The sequence below is a fragment of the Sabethes cyaneus genome, chromosome 1 (genome assembly GCF_943734655.1).
Source record: "Sabethes cyaneus chromosome 1, idSabCyanKW18_F2, whole genome shotgun sequence".
In the NCBI taxonomy this organism is placed as follows: domain Eukaryota; kingdom Metazoa; phylum Arthropoda; class Insecta; order Diptera; family Culicidae; genus Sabethes; species Sabethes cyaneus.
The window spans coordinates 52,203,684-52,228,551 of NC_071353.1; the positions used below are offsets into that span (position 1 = coordinate 52,203,684).

General features: G+C 39.3%; 1 protein-coding gene across 1 annotated transcript in view; it reads right to left on the reverse strand.

Annotated features, from left to right (window-relative positions):
* The window catches only part of LOC128745154 (dopamine receptor 1), a 102,215-nt gene that overhangs the window by 12,167 nt on the left and 65,180 nt on the right, over nt 1-24,868 (reverse strand). The window contains exon 3 of the mRNA XM_053842159.1: nt 23,238-23,492. Coding sequence (XP_053698134.1) covers nt 23,238-23,492 — 255 coding nt within the window. The remainder of the gene's footprint in view (nt 1-23,237; nt 23,493-24,868) is intronic.

Sequence of the window (24,868 nt, forward strand, 5' to 3'; positions counted from 1 at the left end):
GCCATATATTCTTCCTCGGTGGAACTTCCCTCTTTTCTCAAAGCCAGTTACACAACTGAAATACTCGTGCATTATCTGCCATAGCTTTTTCCGTTCAACTGTATCGTATGCTGCTCTGAAATTCACGAAAATATGATGCGTGGCCGCGTGGGCACATTGTACTCTCGATAATTCTAGCGGATTTTTCGGAGAGTAAAAATTTGATCCGTAGTGGTACGGGCAAGCAGGTATTGCTGTCTTTATTAGTTACGTTGGCAGTAAAAAGGACGGCTAGGTAAAGCTCAGCTCAGCATTATTGTAGAATCTAACAAACTCTACAGCTGTCCCAGACACAACTTTTGGAAGTTCTGCTTGGTTGAGCAGTACAGTCAAAAGAGTAAAACGAAATAAAACACTGCGTGCCGCCGTTGATCTTCCGCTTTGAATAGGTTGGAATTTGTTTCCTACATGTCTAGTTTCCTAATGTGAATATCACACTAACTACTAATGCATGTTAATGCGCCCTCAGTAATTCTACCCCAAGTTATAGTTTCCAGCAATTATTTAAATTATATGAAAATTTCCCATTACTTTTCCACTTTGCTTTCGTATTCTGGTTGAATACATAAACGCACAGTCAGTTCGCCAGCTTAAAGCCGCTGTGGCTTGTGTCGTATCAAGTTCGCCTCCGCTCCGGTTGGTTTCGGACAGCTCGTCGCCAATTTCCCAGGCGTCTCAACACACTCGCAGTAACATCTCTATTCGAGCTACCCAAGCCACTGAAATGCAAAAGAACCGGCAATAACATTCCATAGAAGTTGATTTTCGCACCTTTCGGAAAACCTGAAGCGTAATGAATGCAGCAGTCCTCACGAATCGTCCTTTTTTCTTATTTAATTCTTCTGACCTCGATAAAAATGGCAACAAAGGATAGCGGAGAAAACAGCAGTGAAAATTCCGCACGAGTGCGTTCGAACAAAAAGGAAAACGATATGATGAACCGGAATGTTTTTCCTGTCGCTGTTGGAAAAAAGCAAGAAAGTTCAAGTCTTATGAGTCTTTCACATAGCGGAACGTGCTCGCTTTTAATTGCTTAATTCAGTTGAAAATGTTCACGAACAACACCAATATGATTGTAACCTTATTGAGCGAATCTTGCGTAGGTGCTAGGTGTCGAAAAATGATGATGACGATGAAAAGCAGACGCGTTGCTATTGCTATTTATGAAGCAACAGGTTGCATGGCATCGTTATGCATGCAAGGAACTGATGTTTGAATCGTTTGAAATCCGGCAAAAAAAAACTCGATACCACTTCGGTCAAAAAAGTTTCCACTTAAGGTGACTTGCTGACTAGTCGGCGAGCTTGTAGGTACCATTACTTACTTGTTGGGGAATTTTGTAAACGTATATGAAACGACAGTCATTTGTTCATTTTTGTCCTCATCCCTCCTTCTCTTGAACGACTCAGCTGGGCGTAACTAAACATTGTAAAGTAGGGTAACCAACGTATTTTGGACCTCATCAGCAGCTGTACATAATTTGGACACTTACAGCAAAATCAAATGGAAGTGTCCAAATTATGTACAGCTGCTGATGTGGTCCAAAATAGGTTGGTTACCCTACATATCACTGCGTTTCAACGTCTCAACTACACACATGGTTGTTGGCGTGGAATAAGTGATACTCCAAAGTGATATGTTTGACTATTTGGTGTGCCTTATATTTTTCTGAGATTGCTTGAGGTTTTTCTTTAAACATTGGATGGAACGTGATGGCCTATCAAAAAGTTGTGATAAATGTGCCAGTTGGTACCTATTTCTTAAAAAATCGTCGAAATAAAACCAATTGTAATTGGATGCTTGATTAGCTCATCAAGAGCAATAAAATTTGAAAAATTATTGTTATTACAATTTGCCTACCACAATGAAATGTTCAAAAACAGACAGACACACTTGTAACTGTCAACATTTCACTTCAATGGCAACCTTCAGCCAGCATACCTATCGTACAATATCTTCTAATCCAGCTACAAGCTGGCTTATATATCAGCAAACTGTTTCAGGGACATGTCGTTATTATTTATGGCAGCCAATTACCCTGATGGGCAGGACTAAGGCTTGCAAATAGCACCTAGGGAAAACGAGCACGGGTTGATTGCGCATATGGATAAAGCCTTATGCTGTCCTTTCCTCAATTTCATCTCGAATGATTTAAGAGATGCTCTTTTTGGCGTACAGTTTTCATATGCCTTAATTGGTCGCATTCCTTTGCCATGTTTCAATTTCCAGTGCTAAAACGGCTAAGACTCAGAAAGGAAGATTATCTGTCATCAATTTGAGGATTCAACTAGATGTGTACACCGTATCCTCTATGTGTGAATGCGGCTGGATAAAAAAGTTCATACAGAAGCACTAATCGAAAAACGACCCAATGCACTTTTTGACGTAGGACTACGTCTTATGGCAAGTTTTGAGATAGGGTGTCATTCCAAAAAATCGAATGCGAGCGTCACGAAAAATGAAAGGTTTTGAGCGCTAATAACTCAGCGGTTTTCCGATCGATTTTCAATATTCTTACACCAATCGATCGGAAAATCTTCTAAGAATTGACCCAAATGGAGAAAAGTATGGGTTCTTGATATTGAACTATTGAAAAATTGAAAATAATGAACCTATGCTTGACCAGAATTCTCGCTTCGTGATTGGTTGGAAGATTCTATGTGATGATCTAAACCTGTACCAATTTGATATCTGTGCCTGGGAAGTAAGCCAAAACAAGTGACCAAGCCTCCTCATTTCAACAAGATTTCTTAACACCGCGGTTAAACCTAGACCATTTTGATGTCCTTGCTTGGGAAGTACGCCAGAAAGAGTGACAAAGCCCCCTCGTGCCAACAGATTTCTTACGAATGCGATTAAACCTAGTCCAATTTGATGTCTGTGTTAGGGAAGTGTGCAAGAAAAAATGGCACAAGTTCGTTGTCCCAACAGAACGCAAATTCTTTACTGCGAGTAGTGATATCCGTTAATCGTTCGATTAATTCAACTAGTCGAATAACTATAAAAATATTCGAATAATTTTTAATCGAATACTGCCAGCACGAGTTGTTGAATTAATCGAAGATTTCAAAGGAAATGATATGAATGCGAATAATCCCCGAATAATGGCCGTTAATCGTTCATAATCGTTCGATTAATCGAATTAATGAAAAAAATATTCGAATATTTGTAATCGAATACCACTAGTACGAATAGTTGAATTAATCGATTAGTGCAGACAACGCTCGCCGATTAATCGGTAATCGAATAAGTGAAAATTTTGGACATCACTAACTGCGAGACGATTAAACCTCGGCGAATTTGATATCTGTGTTGGAAAAATGTGCTACAGCTGTAGTGTTCGGTTATAATACAACTCTGTGAATACGCATGCTTGCCGTTTCATTAGAAGTGCAGTGAAAAGATGTGCTGTTGATAAAATGACACATTCCAAGCGCATCTATCCCATGAGAGCAAATTTTGAAAGTAGTAATATTAAAAATATTTGTATGTAGTATGTTCAAACATACTATAAAGCTTACAAAAATCCTGAATTGTCATATTGTTTATTGACAATTCATGCTAAAATGCACCTTACAAGTGGAAGGTTAACAATATAGATTTTTTCATCATTTAGGCAAGGCTGCAATTAATTCTCTGTCAATAGTTTTAAGCCAAAATAATTTAAAACTGTATATCGTCACAACATGTTTCATTACTAGTGTAACATTTTGTTCATACAGAGTTTTTTGAAAAATGAAAGCATTTTCCAGATAAGCGGCCTTTAAAAACAAGTACTTTTATAATGGTGTCCCGTAACGAAAATTTTGCATTTATTTCCATATACCACAGAATTTAAATCCGAATTTTTTGAAACTATGGATTTTCTTCAATCATATATGTAGAATCAAAATCGCGCTGTGCTTGACTTTTGATAACCATTTCTATGTAAAATAAAATAGGTGCTTCAAAATGGTGTCCCGTAACGTTTTGTTGAACGCAAAAAGTAATTGAATGAAAAAGCACTTATCACATCATGTTTCAACTAATCTTTATCGACGATAACAAATCTATTATTTTGATGACCGAATGCAAGTACATATGTATTTACTGTAAGTATATATAAATATGATTACAATATAATAATATATTGTAATATTAAGGAATGTGCGGTAAAGACGGGCACCTCAAGATTAAAATTCAATATCTACACAAGTATCTCTGTTTGATATAGCCATACTACTACTAAATTTTGTTCAAAACTTATACTTTAACATCAAAAACATTACCTAGTAATCATATTTTATAGACATTGTACAGAAAAACGGACACATTATATGAAAGATGGACACCGCAAAAAAAGGTGTGATGCCTGATGAGTAATACCTAACGAGGTATGATACCAGTCATCGTATGTACGAATCTCGACTGGATGGTGCTGCCAAAGTCTGTAGGATCGTTGTACAAGCCCCGTAGAGTGATTTATCTATTTTGGGCAGACGTTGCGCGTACGTTATTTTGGACATTTACGGCAAACTCAAATAGAAGTGACCAAAATAAAGTACGCGTAAAGCCTATCCAAAATAGACAAATCAACCTAATTGTTTTGTACTCTAATAACTAGCTGCAGAGTCTCTCGACTAAGGGTGGCTCCTGGCAAAGGGTGAACATGTGAATTCCATAACCTCTGTTTACTAACTTCTACCGCTACGTCCACGTGTTGCCGGCTGGGGTACGCAATCTCGGTTGCTGTAGGCTAACAGTGAAGGGGACAGAGTGGCTTCCTCCCACCTTAAGATGGCAGCCACGTCAGTGAAATAGGGACCTGAGGCTAACAACCCACTGTACCCGAAAACAAAGAAAAAAGTTAATGAAAAAGAAAGAAAGTCTCTCGATAAAGAAGAAGGGTTAAGTCTTAAAGACATTTATACCTAACGCCGATTTCGACTTACTTGAATATTTTATCATTAAAATACTTGAATAGTCTAAAAACTTGGAATTCCGTTTCTGAAATTTGTTTAGTCAGCTGTTTTAGCAATTATAGTGGCTTCGCTAAGCACACTAGCAAGAAAGCCTAGCCCAGAGAACATTTTTTAGCTTGCAAGATGCGTAGTAAGTGTAGTACTTCGAACGGCATTATTTTCAGCTACTTTTTTTAGCGTTTCTTTTTTGAAAGTTTTCATGACCCTTTCCAACTGTTTTTTTTTATATTTTATATAACTGTTTTATGACTGTAGAACAATTTGCAAGTTATCAACAAAGAATAGGCAAAATTAGTCTTTTATAGCAACTTATGTTACAGTTATAGTTCGCAACATGAGTTGTTAATGTTGCATGAAATAGTAGAGTTGCTTAAAAACTTTTAAATTTATGCGTTATGATACGTTAACTGATACGTCTGAAGTAAAACAAAATACCTAATTTTCGTATATTTGCTATTTAATACCATTTTGGCGTGCAACGCAAATAAAGCATACCTTTCGCATCAAGACGAACCTTATTTACCGTTTTAAATTTTTTCAAATAAAATTTTTGAATTTTGTTATTTTGGCCAAAATTATGCAAAATCTTACATAGGGGGAGGGGGCGATTAGTCAACAATGGGGAAAACTCGTTACATAATTAATGCACAGCCCCTACATTTTAATTACTAATGTGTCAAAACCCTAAGATTAGGCAAGCATTTCATTATAATACTACAGTATAGTTCTCACATGGGTATTTCTCTTTACCTGGAAGTAAACTTTACCTTACATATACTTCATTACGTATGTCTTATTACCAGACTATTACACACCAAATCAGCACACTATTGTTACAAAATATAGTGAATTTAGACCAGATATAGAAAATATGACGGCCTGAACAGAAATCTAGAGAAAATAAACCATATAATGCAGCTTATTTTTTCCGTTACGGGACACCATTTGCAGAATACCGTTTGCCCAACAGCGCATGGTGTCCCGTAACGAAATGATTTTTATTATATCTTAAAAACTAAACACACAACCTGAATATACTTTTACATTTTTAGTTTCAGGCTGCCTTCAGCTAAAAATTTTCGGAACATGTCGACTTTGAAAAACTTGAAACAGAGCAGAGTTTTGCAAATGTTTGAATCATGTTCAGAATAGACATTTTCTGCGATGGTGTCCTGTAACGAAAAGTATTCCGCCACTATTCAATGATGCTTATTATAATAAAAATTTCGCCCTCGTATTGAGAAAGTACTACTAAATAGCAGCACAAAACACCTATTTTGAAAGATATTCGTCAGACTGTTGGCAAAATATGAACAAATTTACTTCGAAAAAACGGTTGCTCATGGTGTCTCGTAACGCTGGAATGTGTCAAATAGGATTGAATTGGTAAAATCCCTTCAACGTGGGAACCATGGGTAATAAAAACAATCTTTAATTTCAGTAAGGTAATAGGAAAGCAATAGTTTGTGTTCTTGATTTTGTTAAATTGTTTTCAAATGCACAATCTTTTGAGAATTGAACGTATGCAATGTACTACTTTGATAAATGTTACATACAACGCATGTAGCATGTATATATGTTGCATAGAGCATACATGAAGAATCGAATGATTACAAGCATGAATAATTGAATACATGCTACTATCATTAAAAAGAGACTTACGTAGTCCTGCGTCACCTATATGTGCGGTCGTGGGTTGTACACAACCCGTCTGATTTTTTTTTGGAAATTCTTGGCAATGCGGAATTGATTAGCTTTGACCGCGGATATGCATTGCAGCATTGCTACGTAAAGGGCGAACACGAAATTATTGCAACACAGTAAATTTACTATCGTTTCTCTTGTATTTATCGGATTGACCCCAAATAGGGCAGTTTTATACATTTACAGAATGGTTCCGATTATATCAACCCCCAATTATGTCTACCCCCGATTATATCTAACGGGTGACAACTAAAATTTTGGAATTTTTTCGAGGCTCCTATACTCATCAACAAACGAGTTGAGAGAAATGAGAGTATATATGTGTTAACTTTCTCTCTCTCTCCTCTTTTTGTCAATATTTTTTCGAAAAGTTCGAATACAGACACTTATGAAGCAAGTCGTAGGCGAAATACGTATCTGTCGCGAATAAATCTAAATAGTAGAATTTAATTGGAAAAGCTTTCTTTTTCATTTAATTTCAGGTTTCGTATTCTACTAAGACGCTTCAAAAATTTCAGTCAATATTTTTTGTTTTGCTTATGCTTGCCCAGTTTTGCTTAAAATGGCGTCGAAACAAGAAGCATTTCGGGAGCGCGTTGTACACTTCTACAAACTACCACAGAAATCTCGGCAAAAAGTATACGGTACAACATTAAGAAGCGAATATGTTGCGGCTAACTACGCGCATTCACTCGAAGCTGCGCTGTCGGAAGAGGACGAGGTGGACGAAGCCCCTCTCGAGAACTGTGTGAACACTATCAAAACAGCCATCAGCAGTGTAGCGGAGAGCTCCATCGGGCATGTGGCCCGGAATCAGCTGAACGATTGGTTTGACGATGAATGTAGGAGGGTGATGGATGAGGAGAACGCTGCGCGGGCGGCCAAGATGCGCAGTGCCACACGTGAGAACGTGGAAAGACACAAACAGAAGAAGATGCAGCGAAACCAAATCTTTCGGGAGAAAAAGCGCTACCTAGAAGAGCAGGAATATGCAGAGTTGGAGCGGCTGCATCGTTCTTAGGAAACGCGAAAGTTCTACCAGAAATCGGGATAAGACTGGCAGTATTCTGATGGACGATCGTGAGGTGACCGATAGGTGGAAGCAGCACTTTGACGAAGAGCTGAATGGTGCCGCGAATGGTGAAGCGATTTCGACGGTGCAGCAAACGGGGAAGAGGTGCCAGCCCCAACGATAGGCGAAGTTAAGGAGGCCATCATGCAGCTAAAGAACAACAAGTCAGCTGAAAAAGATGGCATCGGAGCGGAGCTTATTAAAATGGGACCAGAAAAGCTGGCCGCTTGTCTGCACCGATTAATTCTTAGAATTTGGGATACGGAACAGCTACCGGAGGAGTGGAAAGTTGGGGTTATCTGCCCGATCTACAAAAAGGGCGACAAGTTGGACTGTGAGAACTATCGAACGATCACCGTTCTCAATGCCGCCTATAAAGTGCTGTCCCAAATCATTTTCCGCCGTCTATCACCAATTGCGAATAGATTTGTGGGAACTTATCAAGCCAGCTTCGTCGAAGGTCGGTCTACTACGGATCAAATATTTATACTGCGCCAAATCCTCCAAATGGGCCGTGAATATAGAGTTCCCACGCATTATTTATTCGTTGACTTCAAAGCCGCTTATGATACCATCGACCGTAAAGAGCTATGGAAAATCATGGACGAGAACAGCTTCTCCAGGAAGCTCATCAAACTGATTAAACCTACGATGGATGGTACACAGTGCTGTGTTCGGATTTCGGGTGGATTGTCAAGTTCATTCGAATCACACAGAGGGCTTCGTCAAGGTGATGGTCTTTAATGCCTGCTGTTCAACATAGCGCTACAAGGTGTTATGAACCGAGCGGATATCAACACGCGGGGCACGATATTCAACAAATCTAGTCAATTCGTCTGCTTTGCCGATGACATGGATATTATCAACAGAACATCTGTGGCGGTGGCTGAACAGTACACCAGACTAAAGCGCGAATCAGAAGAGATTGGGTTAAAGGTAAAAACGTCTAAAACAAAGTACATGCTGGCCAGCCGAACCGATGCCGAGCGACACCGCTTGGGCAGTAGTATACTGATCGACGGCGATGAGTTTGAGGTAGTCGATGAATTTGTCTACTTTGGCTCACTGGTAACGGCGGACAATGATACCAGCATTGAGATTCGGAGGCGTATTATCAGCGGAAGTCGTGCTTACTATGGGCTCCACAAGCAATTGCGATCGAGCAGACTAAGTCCCCGTACAAAGTGCACCCTGTACAAAACGCTTATTAGACCGGTTGAAACATGGACAATGCTCGAGGAGGACCTGCGAGTGCTCGGAGTTTTCGAACGACGAGGGCTAAGAACGATCTTCGGCGGCGTACAGGAGAAAGGAGTATGGAGGCGGAGGATGAACCATGAACTCGCACAGCTTTATGGCGAACCCAGTATCCAGAAGGTGGCTAAAACTGGACGGATACGATGGGCAGGGCATGTTGCAAGAATGCCGGACAACTACCCTGCAAAGATGGTGTTCGCCTCAAATCCGGTAGGAACAAGATGACCAGGAGCGCAGCGAGCAAAATGGTTAGACCAGGTGGAGCGAGATCTGGCGGAGAGTACTCGGTGTCCGAGGAATTGGAGAGCGGTAGCCCTCAACCGAGTTACATGGAGAAACTTTGTTCAGCAGGCTTTGTCTTAGGACGGCAAGCCACCTAAGTAAGTAAGTAATATGTTGCGGCTTCGACTGTTTACCATATCCTAAGTTGCCCAACAACTATTCGCTAGCAAGGTAGTGGAAGACCAGCCAAAATATGGACGCAGAAGGACATCGTTCTCTTTTTTGTGCCTTCACTAACAAGCCTTGTGGTTTGGCTATCAATTAAGATGTGCACCAGACGAATGTTTGAAGAAAATTTTGATCTCGTTTCACCAAAAACATCATGCAGATGGACAATACGTGTTTTGGCCGGATAGAGCATCATCGCATTACGCCAAAGAAACCCAATCGTTTCTGAATACCCATTCGATCCCATTTGTACCCACAAACCACGAGCCGACAAATCTGTCTCAGTGCGCCCAATAAAAGATTTTTTCGGGATTTTGAGCTCCTTGGTATACAAAAATAACTGGAGTACCACGAATTGTAAACAGTTGATTGGTAGAATCAAGAGATACATTCGCAAAGTTCACATGACGGCCGTACAACGCTCCTGTTCCGATACAAACGGAAGCTTCGCCGTACAGCCGATTACGGATCGTATTTAAATGTACACTAATTTTTTTTCAACAATGGACAATGTATCTCTAACTTCGGCAAATCAGATCGTCATCATGTATCTTTGCCATTTTTTTGACAGTTTGAGAAATAAATTCCAATATTTTAGTTGTCACCCGTTACGCTTCGTTTGAAAGAAGGTGAAATTCGAAATTTATTTTCTCACATATTCGACATACAGGTTTAATGCGTTTAGCAAAGATATAAAAAAACAATACAAACAACTCTGTTAAAGACATCATAGCTGTATCTCTTCATAGGAATGAGCTATAAAGCATTACATTTGGACAAACCCATAAAAACAGTTTTTGGCTTTAGCTTATTCTGGACAATTTTTACGTGATCATAGTGTTCTAGAAAGTTGTTTATTTTACTAAAATACACGCTTCAGTGGAACATAATTATTCGCTATTTTCAAAATTGTCCCAGATTTTGATCTTTTGCGGTGCGGGTACTCAAATATTTCTCAAGGTGGTTGGTGGCAGATCAAACAAGTCACACAAAAAAGTATAACACAAAACCTGTAAAAGCAAGTATCAGTTGTCTGTATCTGATTGTATCTTCAAAACTTGCAGTTACCGCAGTTTTCTTTACAAACAAATCATTACATTTAGACAACAATAAGAGATAGATAGTTACTATATTCGACAAAGTTACTTATTTTAGTATGTTCTACAACTTTTGTAAAGACATCGGTTTTTGGTAAGCATTTAAAAATCTATTTTTTAATCACCCTAATGTGTGGAAAAATGACCACCCTAATAATGCAATAAAAAGAACATTATTCATTAGTAAACTTGGCATCCTTTGAGAAAAAATTTTTTTTCGATTATATCAGTTTTCCAATTATATCTGCCGAAAATTCACGAAGGGGCTGATACCCAGATAAGTTAATAAGAAAGTTTACATTAAATCGTTTTCATTAGCTTCATTCATGATTAGAGTATGTCAAAACAAAGTGAACAATAAGTTGTTTTGCAGACGTGCGTGTCTTCCTATACAACTCATGACTGTGAATTATAAAGCAGTATAGATGTTTGCAATATTTAGTTATATCTTAATCATATATTCAGGAGTATTAAGTTGCGTGTTATAAAAACCGCTGTATAAAATGCAAGATAGAATTACAAATAATTGTCAAAATTTTCGCACGTATATTGTCTCCACTTTGGTACATATATGTTCTAATCTGGGGTGAAAACTTTTTCGTTCAGATATGATGTCGTATTTCTCAGTTGCAATCGAGATAAGTATACAAATCAAATGGTTTACTGGGTATAATCGGAACAATAGTGTATCAAGTTCAATTTAGATAATTTGGATCAATTCATAGCACAGCTATGGCAGATTATGCATTACTACGGATTTCCGGATAAACTAACGCGATTGGTCAAGGCGACGATGGATCGAGTAATGTGTGTTGTTCGAGTATCAGGGGCAGTCTCGAGTTCCTTTCAATCTCGAAGAGGGTTAGAGCAAGGTGATGGGCTTTCATGTTTGCTGTTCAACATTGCTTTGGAGGGTGTGATAAGAAGAGCGGGGATAGACACGAGTGGCACGATATTCACAAAGTCCGTCCAGCTTCTTGGTTTCGCTGACGACGTACGGCGACGCTGATGACGACGTTACACGTACCTTTGAGCGGATGACGGAAACGTATATCGGACTGAAAACTGAAGCCAAACGGATTGGACTTGTCATTAATGTATCGAAAACAAAATACATGAAAGTAAGGGGTTCTAGAGAAGTGAATGCTGACCTCCCTCCCCGGATTCATTTAGACGGTGATGAAATCGAGGTGGTAGAAGAGTTCGTGGGCTCTGGGCTCACTGGTTACCGCAGACAACAACACCAGCAGAGAAATACAAAGACGCATTATGGCAGAAAATCGTGCCTACTTTGGACTCCGTAGGACGCTGCGATCGAACAAAATTCGCTACTGCACGAAGTTAACAATTTACAAGACGCTGATTAGACCGCCCAAGCAACACAGCTTGTTAGGGGAAGGGCGGTAAAGACGGACACCTTAAGGTCAAGAGTCAATATCTACTCAAATATAACTGTATTGATTGCAATTTTCATACAAACTGAAACTTTAAGTCTCTGTCTAATAAAGTTACAGCGTGTACTAGAAAATTTCTTCCAAAATTTATACTTTTTTTAATATTATAAACATTATGTATAAATCAGAGTTTCTGCGCATGGGCGGGAAAGACGGACACTTGATATGGGAAAGACGGACACTCGCGAAAAGGTGTCACGCGCCGACGAATTATCAGTATTAAGAATGATTAACATATTTTATCATGTATTTAGGAAAGAATTGGCTTGGGAAAACCCCCTACCCAATTCCCCCTTTGAGCGAGGAAATAAAATGGTTCCCTTTTATAATCTTCAATATTTTAATTGGTGATGAATTAATCGTTTCTAAAAGTTGGCCTATTCCAACTGTTAAATGGTTTCTGGATACTTTTACATGTATTATATGCAAGTATTTGCAATTTAAATCGTTGTTAGGCAAAATGAATACGGAATCTTTGTGTCCGTCTTTCCCTACCTTCGGGTGTCCGTCTTTCCCGACTTGGATACCATTTTTTCAAACTTTAATAACTTTTTACTGAATATTCAAAAATTCACTAGATTTCCAATGGACATTCAGTGAAGGGTCAAACTAACGTAATGTCGTCGATATAGCACGAAAGTATTGCTTTTTAACGATTTACCAGCTATTTTCTTCACACACAAAATTACATCGGTTAGCGTATGTAGGCATTTTTTCTTTGTTTTGCTTATAAATTTGACAGCTGCGCTGCTAGAAATCGGCAGTTTAATTCAAAAGTGTTTATTCAGTCTATAGAAACATTTCCCATCATTGGTTTGCTTCAAAAAATTATTGTTTATGAAATATGATAAGTGTCCGTCTTTCCCGCAGTGTCCGTCTTTACTGCCCTTCCCCTATAGAATAGTATAACATTACATACATCAGAACTTCTTTATTACCAGAAAAGCGCAAAAAATTGAAGTCTAATGAAACAACAATTGAAAGAAGTATGTATCAGGTTATTTCATACAATTTTAAAACGTTATTATAGCATAAGCTACAACTTGTTCTTCCAGTAGCTTAAATTTAGTAATGGAGACATAATAAAAACTTCGTATTGACATGTTGACAAAAACAAACATTATTCATTTGATATGAGCTGTCAAATAAATTCATGTTATCACAAAACATCTCAAAACCTTAATAATAACGACACATGTTTTCAAAGAACGCTAATAGTACTCTTAAACGACTACTTTCCATGAAGATTATTTTCTAACTTGTTTTGTGTGTTACTTGGGCGATAGTCCATTACGGCCATGAGGCATGGACTATGCTCGTGAAGGACCAACGCGCCCTTAGTGTTTTCGAACGGAAGGTGTTGCACACCATCTACGGCGGAGTGTAGATGGAAGAGGGAATGTGGAGGAGGCGAACGAACCATGAATTACATCATCTGCTTAGGGAACCACCCAACACTCACACCGCAAAAATCGGTCGCCTGCGATGGCCTGGGCACGTCGTGAGGATGTCGGACGACAGCCCGGTTAAAAAAGTTCTCAATAAATTTTAAATAAAGATTTTACAACTGATTCTTATAGATTTTGGTATACTCCGGAGGTAGTTTACAATAAAATATTATTTTAGGAAAAGTCTGATGCGCAGAATGATTGATTGGATGCACTGGAAAATTTCGATATAGACCAAAAATATTTTGGGTTGTGCAACGACAGGTGGGATGGTAAATGGTTGAATAATGCGCTCCAGAACTACCACGAAGGTCCACAGCCTCTTATTCAGCAACTCCTATCTCTACCTCCTCGTGGTACTATCCGGGATACGTTCCTTAGTGGAAATCGGACAACCGGTGGAAACTAGGGTCGTATGCGGACAGAGAAGGCACTCATGCGAAGGCTGAGTGTAAACTCTCCGCCTGCAAGATGGTTCTTGTAGGAGGTAAGACTACTAAGAGCCAAAGCAGAGGGTCCAAAGCCCCTAAAGGAGGATGGTTTTAATATCTGATATCCATGGCTATTATGTAAAAACTTGAATGGATAAACTCCTAATCCAGGGTGTGACGCGACCCATGCCGAGAGATGAATGGTGGAGGGGGTTCTATAAATTCTCTCGCCGCAACGGAGGCTGTGGAGTACCAGGGCGCCCTCCACAGTAATTTGCCTATGCTGCATCAAGCCGGTCACTGATGCAGTGGACGATTTGTTACCGTGCATGCTCTCTCTCTGCCGAAAATAAAGAAACGAATGAGGTGGAGAGGAGAATAGGGGAGGAACAGGACTTGAACGATGCGCTAGCAGAGGTCTATCCTCAACACGCCGACACGTTGTGAGTCGACAAACAAAGATGTGGCTCCAACTCTCCACTCACGTGTCCAGATTCACTGTGCCTGATCTCTGACTGTGTTCTGGAGGGCTGAAACAAAAGGAGAACTGAACAGTGGATGCCAGTAGGATGGCTGTACAATCGCTCAAACAATCTAAAAATATATAACGTCAAGTATGAGAGTTACTCAAAAGTTGCTGAGTCTCAATAAGAGAGATCCCATCATGCTCAATATATAAAATATGTAACGTCGAAAATTAGAGTTACTCAAAAGTCGCTGAATCTCAATAAGCAAGATCTCAGCAAGCTTACCGGTCTTGCGACAGGACATTGTCCGAGTAAATATCATCTTCGGAATCTCGGTTTCGTACAAGATGATATTTAACCTCGGAACACTTGCCCTGCAATCGTGGAGCACAGATAGTAGGGGAACTGTGGGTAAGACGAACAGGGTGGGTAAGACGGACAGGTGGTTGACTCTACCAGTTAAGCATTAAAATTCGTGAATGTTTTGATGGGAATCCAACCAGCTTGCTATCTTATGATGTCTGAACGTTTTAATCACCATTTAAAACTTTCCAATTTCGATAAAGTACAAAAAAACTAAATATTGGACATGATTCTGCGTTTGGATGTAACTTTTTTTCCGTCGGAATTAAGCTTTTTGAGTGGTTTAATTCCAAAATGTTGCTCATAGCATGAAGTATTTCGATTTAATACCTTTTCAAGTAACGTCTGCATTGAAATAATACGTAATTTCATTTGCGTATGAAAAATTGTGAACGCTTTAAAAAAATGTATAATGATGGGGTGAAATGGACAACTGCTAGTGTGGGTAAGATGGTCAGTGAACATACTATATTAAAATTGTTGATTTTGCTTCTTAGTGATATCTCAAGCATATAAATGAAGATTTAACCGGAAAACGTGAACTTCAAACAAATCAGCAGCGGCCAGGCATGAAACAGTTTTTGGAATGCTTGTTCATATTGCCGCTGCCAAACAACTTTCTATTGGCTGCCTCTAGTGGGAGGGGGTGGACTGCCCCCTTCATTTTTTGCACGCTACACCACCATATTTTACGTATTCAATTTGTTAAGGGTCAAAAATAATAATATGCGCTCAGTGGGGGCGATTCACAATACCTGTCCATCTTACCCCTACACATTGTCCGTTTCACCCGCAGCACTAAAAAAGTTCACTTTTTCGGACCATTTTTAAAACTCAAAATACACATTGAAAAACATTTTTTGTTAAATATTTCACTAGCTCCTTTTGAAAACAATATGTTGAACTGAAGTAAACTGTATTTAGGTTTTATAAATCATAAGTTCTCTGTATTATATAAGCTGTTCTTCTTAACCTGTTCGTCTTACCCACAGTTCCCCTACGCAGACTACAGTATCTCAAAAAGCGGAGATCTGGTTGGCGTCGCCGAACAGGGTATCAGGTTCATAAACCTAGTCATCCCTGATTGGCACATGTCTCGCTTCAGCTACCCGCCTGTCGCTTCCTCAATAAGTGACAGGTAAGCTTGAAGCGTATAATAAAATAATAAAACGGGGCATACCACAATAGTTCAAAATACTGGACGCAGCGGTAAGAGTACCCAACAGAAGAGGGAACGACAGGTGAGGCTCGTCATCTCCCTCCGCTCTTTCAATTGGTACCCGAATGTTTTACTCACTAAACTACTGTCGCTCGCTGTATTAGGTAGTCTAATACCTAGTTTTGTTTTATTCTCCCAGCTCTATCATTCTCGTTAAAGCACCACATACTCCTGTGCGATGATATTATCTTTGTATGTATGACTGCTCTTTGTTTCTACCGCTGAGAAGATGCGACTGTTTTCTACTCGGTCAGTGCGATAGAAACAAGCAGTGCGTTGCCGACATCCGCTCCGGCAAATCTCGTGATTAAACTTCCTGGGTGTTTTTTCTTTTTATTTATTCGTATATGACTCTATACGCGGTCATGACGTAAATTATTCTGGAAAAGGTGGAAGAGATGCAGTGATACAAGCGGTCACTAGCACACACAAGTATTAGAAGCTAGTATTCCTTCCTTTCCACATGTAGTATAGTTTTTTGGTTGTGCCCGGCGGCGTTGTTAGTTAATTTTCGAAGTATTGAATTAGTAGAAGTTACACAAGGAGAATGTCACGTTACTCCCAAGCACCATTGAATTGGTTCTTTGTGCAATTTTACTGTTTCAGCCAATCACGAAGTGCAATTCCGGGGTCTACCTAAGCTAAGCTAAGCAAGGTGAATCCACATGAACAACGAAGAAACGACAAGCCCAGAGGCTCATGGCAACGCAGATTAGCCAACGACTTCTGGACGGTTGCCGAGAATCTGTCCTGGCGACAAGTGAAATCCATGGTCATGGTAATCGTCGGCAGTAAAGATCTCAATCTCAAGATCGAACACGAGCTAGTAAGTTACCACAGGTGCAAATAGCCTGCCAAATGAGATGTTTCGAAGATGTGATTGACTATTTCGATATATTCTTCTTTTTGACACAACCATCCATTTTGCACTTATTTTTTCCGGAGTAAAACCCCTGTCCTGTTGAATTGTTGAAAATCAGGTTTGACGTATGTCTTGTCATCTATCACACAGTACCTGTATCTGGTCAACATCTTCGTGTAGAGCTTTCTAGTGCGGGTTTTTGCAGCAGTTTTCTGGCGTTCATCGCGGTTTGGGAAGTTTCAAACCAGAAATGTAATCCAGCTTTTACTTTTACGTACCTTTGTAAAACAGCGACTTTCTTGCCCAAGTAACACAATTGGTTTTAAATAAGAATTGATAACAGATTTAAAACAAAGCTAATTGCTAACCTTTCGTTTTCGCATAGGGTAGATGCTCCAGTAGTTGTGGTAGTACCTATAGTGGTGGAAACTCGAATTATTCCGTTATTTTTGCAGATTTTGGAGCAAGTTTGGAGCTTACCGATAATACTGGTACTGGTAGTTCGATACCAATCAAACTTGTACCAAAATCTGCAAGAATAACGGAATAATTCGAGTTTCCACCACTATAGGTACTACCACAACTACTGGAGCATCTACCCTACTCATTTAAAACCAACCCATCGACATCTCTATATCGAACTGCAGTAAACGTCAGCGACAGCATGTTCGGGGCTCAAAATTTGACAGCAGGCCCAAATCAGACTGCTGGCAGTTGAGTGAAACGCAGTGCTGACATGCTATCTCATTTTCGCACACACGAGATGTTGGCGGCGAAAACATGGTTGTCTGCCGATGGGGTGTTTAAAACCAATTTACGACTAAAAAAGCGCAAGAAACGAGCTAAAATGTAACATGTTTGTGAAATATTTCAAAGTGACGCCTATGCGTTGCATGGCTTTTGTACTACCAACAGAAAAGCGCAAATAACTGTTGAAGGGATTTTTTTCTGACATTTCCCTGAAGTTATGTATTTACAAGCAAAATAATGTCAGACATTTTTCGCAAGATAAAATGGCTAAAGTATATTTCGGTAATTCATCAATCACTCAAAGCAACATTGTAGCCTTCACATAATCCAAACTAAAGTGCGATTTTAAATTTATCGTGAACTTTGCCATTCTACTTCCGAAAAATTGATGCGCTCAAGATTTAGTTTTATAAGCAAAAGTTGAGTGGAGTCAAAATAAATAACATTTTACGACAATCGCACAAAACATGCTAATCTCGTTGAAAACTTGTGGGATATTTCACATTAATTATGTTATATGTCCCTTTTATACATAAAAGCAGTCTATGACACTAAAATATTGATCTATTTCATTATATTTTGGTGCAATCATCGGCCATGTTTATACAAGATTGGGTACAAATGAGCACACCGATAGCCGAAAAATTCGAAACCAATGAAAAGTTGTACTATATGAATTTTGTTTTGCGTTAACTGATTCACAGTTAATTTTTATTTGTGAAAGAATTTAAATTGCGCTCAAAAAATACTCGGAAAACTCATAAATTGGAGCATAAAATATTGCAATCTTGCGAAAATGTGTCAAAGTTCTTGATCTGCGCTGTACTCATCGTCATCACTTCGCCCGCTGTTCAATGCCGGCAGTTCGCATCTACGAAGTTGCTGATATTTGTTTGATTTTTGTGTGACACAAAAAGAGAAGGAAGTATTATTGCTTTTGTTTTCACGCAAGTTTTGACAATTCGGCATGGGTTTTCGTGTGAGTGCGAACAGGCTTAAAAATCTCTTTTACTTTCTTAGTCGTGAATACTCATTTGTAAATGATCGATTAAAGCTTAGCTGTACAACCGAAATACAACCAGCGATGCCAGATCAGCGGTTTTCCCGCTAGATTTAGCGGGATTTCAAGCCGGATAGCGGGACTTAATAACCAAACGGCGGCTAGCGGGAATCTAGCGGTTTTCTTAAATAACTCAGCGGGATTTTAGCGGGATCTCGATTTAGCGATATTTGGTAGGCAAGAAGAGTGCTGACAGAGAGGTTGACAGCAAAAAACTTCGTTTATTGACAGTCTAATGTCTGCTCATGCATTGGCAGATGGTTCAGTATATCCTGCTGATTAGAAAACTCCGTGGTTTTTGCCTAGAATGGGATCAGTTCTGACAAATACTCATTAGAACTTACTGAACAAGAAGACCACCAAACCAATCCGTTTTGCGTATTCCTAATTTTTCCACAAACTAATTCGTTGCCAATGGCAAAATCCAACTGATTCATGAATTGCAAACAAAACAACACAAACAACTTAAGTATCTATATACATCATAATTCGCTATATACCGCAGCATTTGTATGATAACAAAACCAAAAAAAATAAGCTGATGAGCCGATAAACCCTAAGTCTAAAAGACAAATCGGTACATTTTTGCTAAAACAAAATATCAGCGAGCACAAAGAGCCGATGCGCTTTTCAGATATTTTTGAATTTGGGCTGCTTATAAAGATTGAAACATATCTTTTTTTGTCACCAAAAACCATAACCATTTGCCAGCTTTGCTGAAATTTTGCATTATTTTTATCATAGCTAGACACAGAAAGAGAATTTGTGCTAAAGCTTTTTTCGAAATTTTCGCATGTGTTCTTAGACTCCTTAATTATAAGATTAAGGAAAGATAAGATTAAAGATAAGATTAAAGATAAGATTATTCTTGCAAAATGTCGTAGTAAATTGTCATTATATGAGGGATAACAAGATACTTCTTTTTCTGTTTCCTGAAGCTTCGTCAATATGCATGCAGCAAATTTGCATAATGTTCATTTAATTGCAACCTCTCAATTTCAGCAGATCATCTTGATTTCAAATGCAAGCCTTACTGAAATGAATATTCTGCACCAGAAACGAAGGAATAATATGACTTTTGGTTCAGCGGGATTTCTAGCGGGAAATAGACTCTAGACAGCGGGATTTCAGCGGGAAATCAACCTCTGGGCAGCGGGAAAATGGGCAATCGACCTGGTAACACTGAATACAACTTTAACCTGTCATTCTGGCTGAAGACATCGGCGTTAGAAATAAAACATTTTTATAACATCTTGTTTTCCATGAAACTTATTTATAATTTAAATGCAACTGTTTTCTGAATATTTTTCTAAAAAACATGTTGCAAGTGTTACTTGGGTGGTAACATCATGTGTTGAAATGTTAGAATTTCGGATGAAATTAATCTTGACCTTTCCTTTCCTCTTCCTGCAGGCTGCTCCTGGTTTCCTTTCAGCCTCCTGTTTTGTAATCCAATGTCAATCGACCCTAAAATCTTTTCAATACTCTAGAGAACTGCAGATCGTCCACTTTTTTCCCAAAGCAAAATGCACAACCAGGGTTGGTTCCTCCTCAGAAGAAAAAAAGAGAAGAGAAATATTCAAACTGTGCTCAGTCTTCAACGCGATTTATTCTGCTCCGTTTCATTTTAACTTTTCTCTTTCTTGCTGAACGCAGTTGTTTGAGCAACCGCCCACTGTGCTACTCATTGAGGAGAATGTTAATACACTTTGAATACGTTGATGCGATGCGCTGACGTAAGACGACTACGGGTAGTTTTAACATGGGTAGTGCGTTGAGAAAAAACGACGATTGTCAGTAGCGGTCATTGCCATCAGAAAAATATTAATCCATTAATGCAGTTAAATCATGATTCTTACATTTAGAATATTCAGTTGAGTTTGGCTGCCCGTGAACGCAACTGCATCATATGGTTAGGCTGTCACAACGGCAACAGTGCGAAAAATGTTATTTAGATATGACAACATTTGAATTCCCATGCATTTGTTTCTTGACGCGCACCAACAGGAAAGTCCCATTATAAACAAAGGTAATTCTCCGCTAAGATTCAAAATTTAACGACTTTTGATTGTCTTGACGCCTCTGAGTCTATAGTTGCTGTACGCGCACAGATTGTTTTGTTTTCAAGTTTACTGCTGTAGCTACCGAGAGGACCGGGAGCAAAACCGAAAGTTGCTCATTTAAAGAGCGCATTAAGAAGTTTTTCTGCGCGTCAGTTTTTCTCATTGTGTTTAGTCTGTTTCTCATTGTGTGGATTTATTTCTCATTTCTGAAAGCAGTTCTGCTCATTGTGTTGAACAAAAAAAGTTGCACTTTTTGCACAATGAGTGAGGAAAGAACAAGCCTGTGCTCAACTACGAAATTCGTTGGACGTAAACAATACACTTTAGAGAGAAACTGTGCCAAATTCGGTTAATTTCTACCCAGTAGGAAAAAACTTATGACCGGTTGTAAGTGTTGCAATAATCTTGTGTTCACCCTTTAGTTCGAATCCTCGGACAAATTTAGAGAATTCAACTTGCATACTTACAATATGTTCATAGACTTTGAGGTAGCATACGATTTAGTTAAGCGAAATATTCGCCAAATGAATGTTCTACATCTCTGATGTACAACAACTACAAATGTTAGGAGTATTTGACATTTGTAAAATACTTGAAGCAAAGTTAGTAATATTCTTGTCTTCGCAAAGGGGGATAGATTTTTTAATCACTTCACCGATTTCTTTCTAATCGTTTGCTGATATTTGCAGGTAAACTAAGTAAAATTTATTTGCCGAAACCATTCGACGTATTTATTTTTGAATTTGATAAGCATGAATATGTCAATAAAAGCATCAACCGATGGCTATTGTTTTTCCCAATGCTCACAGTACCTGTTCTGGGGTCCATCGACCGTGTGGGACGATCCGACCATTCATTCAGCTACTGTTTGCTGTTGACGGTTACGGTTTTGGAAGTTGAAACCCGAAACGGGGCGGTCGGTGGGACGATCGCTATCTCAAGGATAAAGCAAACAGAGCGTAACGGTAAGCACGGAGTGTCTCACTCTCTCTTGGGCTAGCGCTACGTGAACCCTTTTCATTTTCAAGCGACGTTGTCCATGTTCATGACAAGGGACAGCGAATCGGGAACGGGAAGCTTGGTTCACGATGGGCTGTTGGCAATTGTCAAATGCCGTGAAAGCGTGACAGTAAGGATGATTTTCATTATTTTAAGAAGGGCATAGTATTTTACCGGAATTGCGAACAGAATCTTTTCGGCCTTTTGACTTCTAAACGCAAATTAGCAATTGAGGTGAATTGATAATCGAGATTGGTAAATGTTACTATTGTTGCCTTCAACAGTAGTTGCGTCTGATTGTCTATGTTTACTGTTCCGATTATAGGGTAATGGCATTTTCGGTTTTCCGTGTTTCTGTTTTGTTTTGTGAGTAGTAACCCCGGAACTATTTGTTGGGCAAATATTTGTTGGTTATGTAGGCTGACCGTGTTGATAACAATACTAATATAACAGGAATCGATGAACTGTTTAGAACTCATTATATCTAAATAATGATATAAGATATTTCTACACAGTATCAGACACTAACTAAAATTAACAGCAAAAGTTGGGTGTTTTAGTTTGTAACAGTTCAAATCGCACCCAGTTTCCTGAAAAACGTAGATTCAAGACCAAACATTATGATTGTGACATCCTTCAACTGACGAATATAGTTGTCAAAAAGGAACATATTTTGGTGGGCTTTTGCGCAGCCAGGATGGTTCGTTTGTTTCGACAAACAAGCACTCTCCACGAACCAGTAATATTCTTTCTCGGAGAAAATGCGATTAACTTGATACATAAAGCGGTGAAAATACTTTCCCTGAGCAGAGGATTTTCGCACCTCGTTTTACCTTTTGTCTGCCACGCGTGTGGAGCCGAGCTTTGAGCCTGTAACTACATAGTAACGGAGAAGAAAAAGAGATGGAGACTTATTGCATCTCTTTTTTTTCCTTGCTTGGTTCACTCCTTCGAAAATGCACGCAAACGGTAGGTACTACATCAAGATCCGTGAGACTTAGTGGGTGCCAAGTGAATGGATTACGAACGATTTTCCGCTCGTTTCGTTGCAGCTTTCGCTTTTGTTCGTCCATCCGCTCGACCGTCTGCTGGTTGATCCGATTCGGAGCCGGAAGGTGCCAAACGGATGGCAGCGATTTCAATTAAAATAGATATAATGGAGTCACACCATCGTTGCTCTTTTGCCTGATGTCGAGTCTAGATATATACTGTTCAATGTCTACCGGGGGCGGAAATCTGCTTCCTATTACGGTTCCGGCCCCGGTAGATTAGGTGAGATGATTTAGATCTAGATCTCCCTCAGGGAGATTGCGACTGAACCATTTGTTGGATGAATAGTAGAAGTTTTTTTTACTGTGGTCGTCGTCTTTGACCAAGTAATTGCGAAGTAAATTGGTTCCGGCCTGCAAGGTTTATGAGGAACCTTGCCTGTTGGATCACAGAGTGTTGATTTCACAAATGATATGACCGGCCTAGAGGATCGCAATGCAATTTCACGTCTTCAAGAAACACATCTTATTTGACATCAAATGTCCACCTACCTGCAATAAATTCCAATCATCACTATACACGGTACGTAGAAACTTATACAACTAGAAACGACGGCGTAGGTCGGCGTCAGGTCCAAGGCGCACGTTTCGTACTTGACGCCGTTGATGATGAGCGAGGTGTCCGTTTCATCCCGTTTGTCCCGGTGTAGGTCCAGCGAGATTGGCACGAATGATACCAGCGCCGCTAGTAGCCAGATGACGACGATCGTCCCGATAGCAACCCGGCGCGTCACCCAGCGGCCATATCTGTAAATGAAACAGCAAAAACAGAAAACGAAATCATTGATTACCGGCCGCTCTGTTTCGTTAATCTGTTTCGTTCAATCATCTGCAAAAAAGGCACGGTTTCGATATGAAATGGTTTGTTTGTAAGCAAATAGGCGAACGATGCTCTTTCGTGTTCGCTTGGGGTTGCTGCTAGTATCGCCAATCACTGTATTGTCAAAGTGCAGCCAGAAAATCAGGGGATTTACAAAAAGTATGTTAGCTAGCGCAATTCCTTTGCTTTCATTCGAAAGCTGACGAAATGTTGAACTGAAAATTATTCTTAACATTCCTACTCTATGGAATTTAGTAACTTTTCAGAATCAATTTCATTTTAAACGTATTGTGATGGGTTGTGAATTAGTCTCTGAAAAATGCACGAATTCATACATCACGCATAGCACGCTAGATCATTGCGTGCGACGGACTAACGTGTATGGAAAACATCAACAAAACAGGCTACTTGCGTTTCTCAAGGACGTTTCCCTAAAGGATTGTAGCATTAAAATGTATTTTCCGGAGGAACTCGTGGACATTCACCTTTGATATATGGTTTCGCTAATTGTGTAGCAACGGTAGCCTAGTATTGTATACAAAACATGACCGCTTGGTTGACGTAGGACAACGTTGGTCTCGGTGACAAAATTATAATGACAGTAGCTCAAATGAAACTATTCTGACAAACAATATCTAATATTTAGCAACTGCTCAAAAGCTTGTAACAGAAATTTACAATTCACTGTATTGCATTCAAAGAAATATTTCAAATCAATTAATTTTTAAGATTGCAAACAAAAAATCATTAGAGCAAAGTGTGAGTTGCAGAAAGAAAATTATTATCAATCGGTTTTCATGTCACAGGAAGCACCTAGAATAATTTTCCTAGAGATTCGGAGTGAGTACATTTATTTCGTTAAAACAACTAGTTTGCAAAAATTGCAAAATTTCGATGGTGCGTTGATTTTACCCACCTATTGTACCGATATGCGTGATAAAATTTAATGCGCATGTGCTGCAGAACTACGAAAACTGCTGAAAATTTATTATTGACACTATCGGAAAACGGAAGCGACCATAATACGTCGCTATAAGCCCAATCGATCAGGATGATCTGACAGTAAAAATTTTCTTCTCTGGGCAATATATTTTCAAGCAAAGCTAGCTGATTGATTTAGCTTCTTTGCCAAGCAACAAGCTTTATGCTTTATAGCTTTGTCGAGCAAAGCAAAAACTAGACTTATGAATTCACGCACCGCACCGGTAGCGGTGCTCAAGCATTCTGCTCCGATCATAACTAACACGCACCCCGTTTATGTGCATTTTTTCAACTCGCATCAGAAACGAACATTAAACCGCAC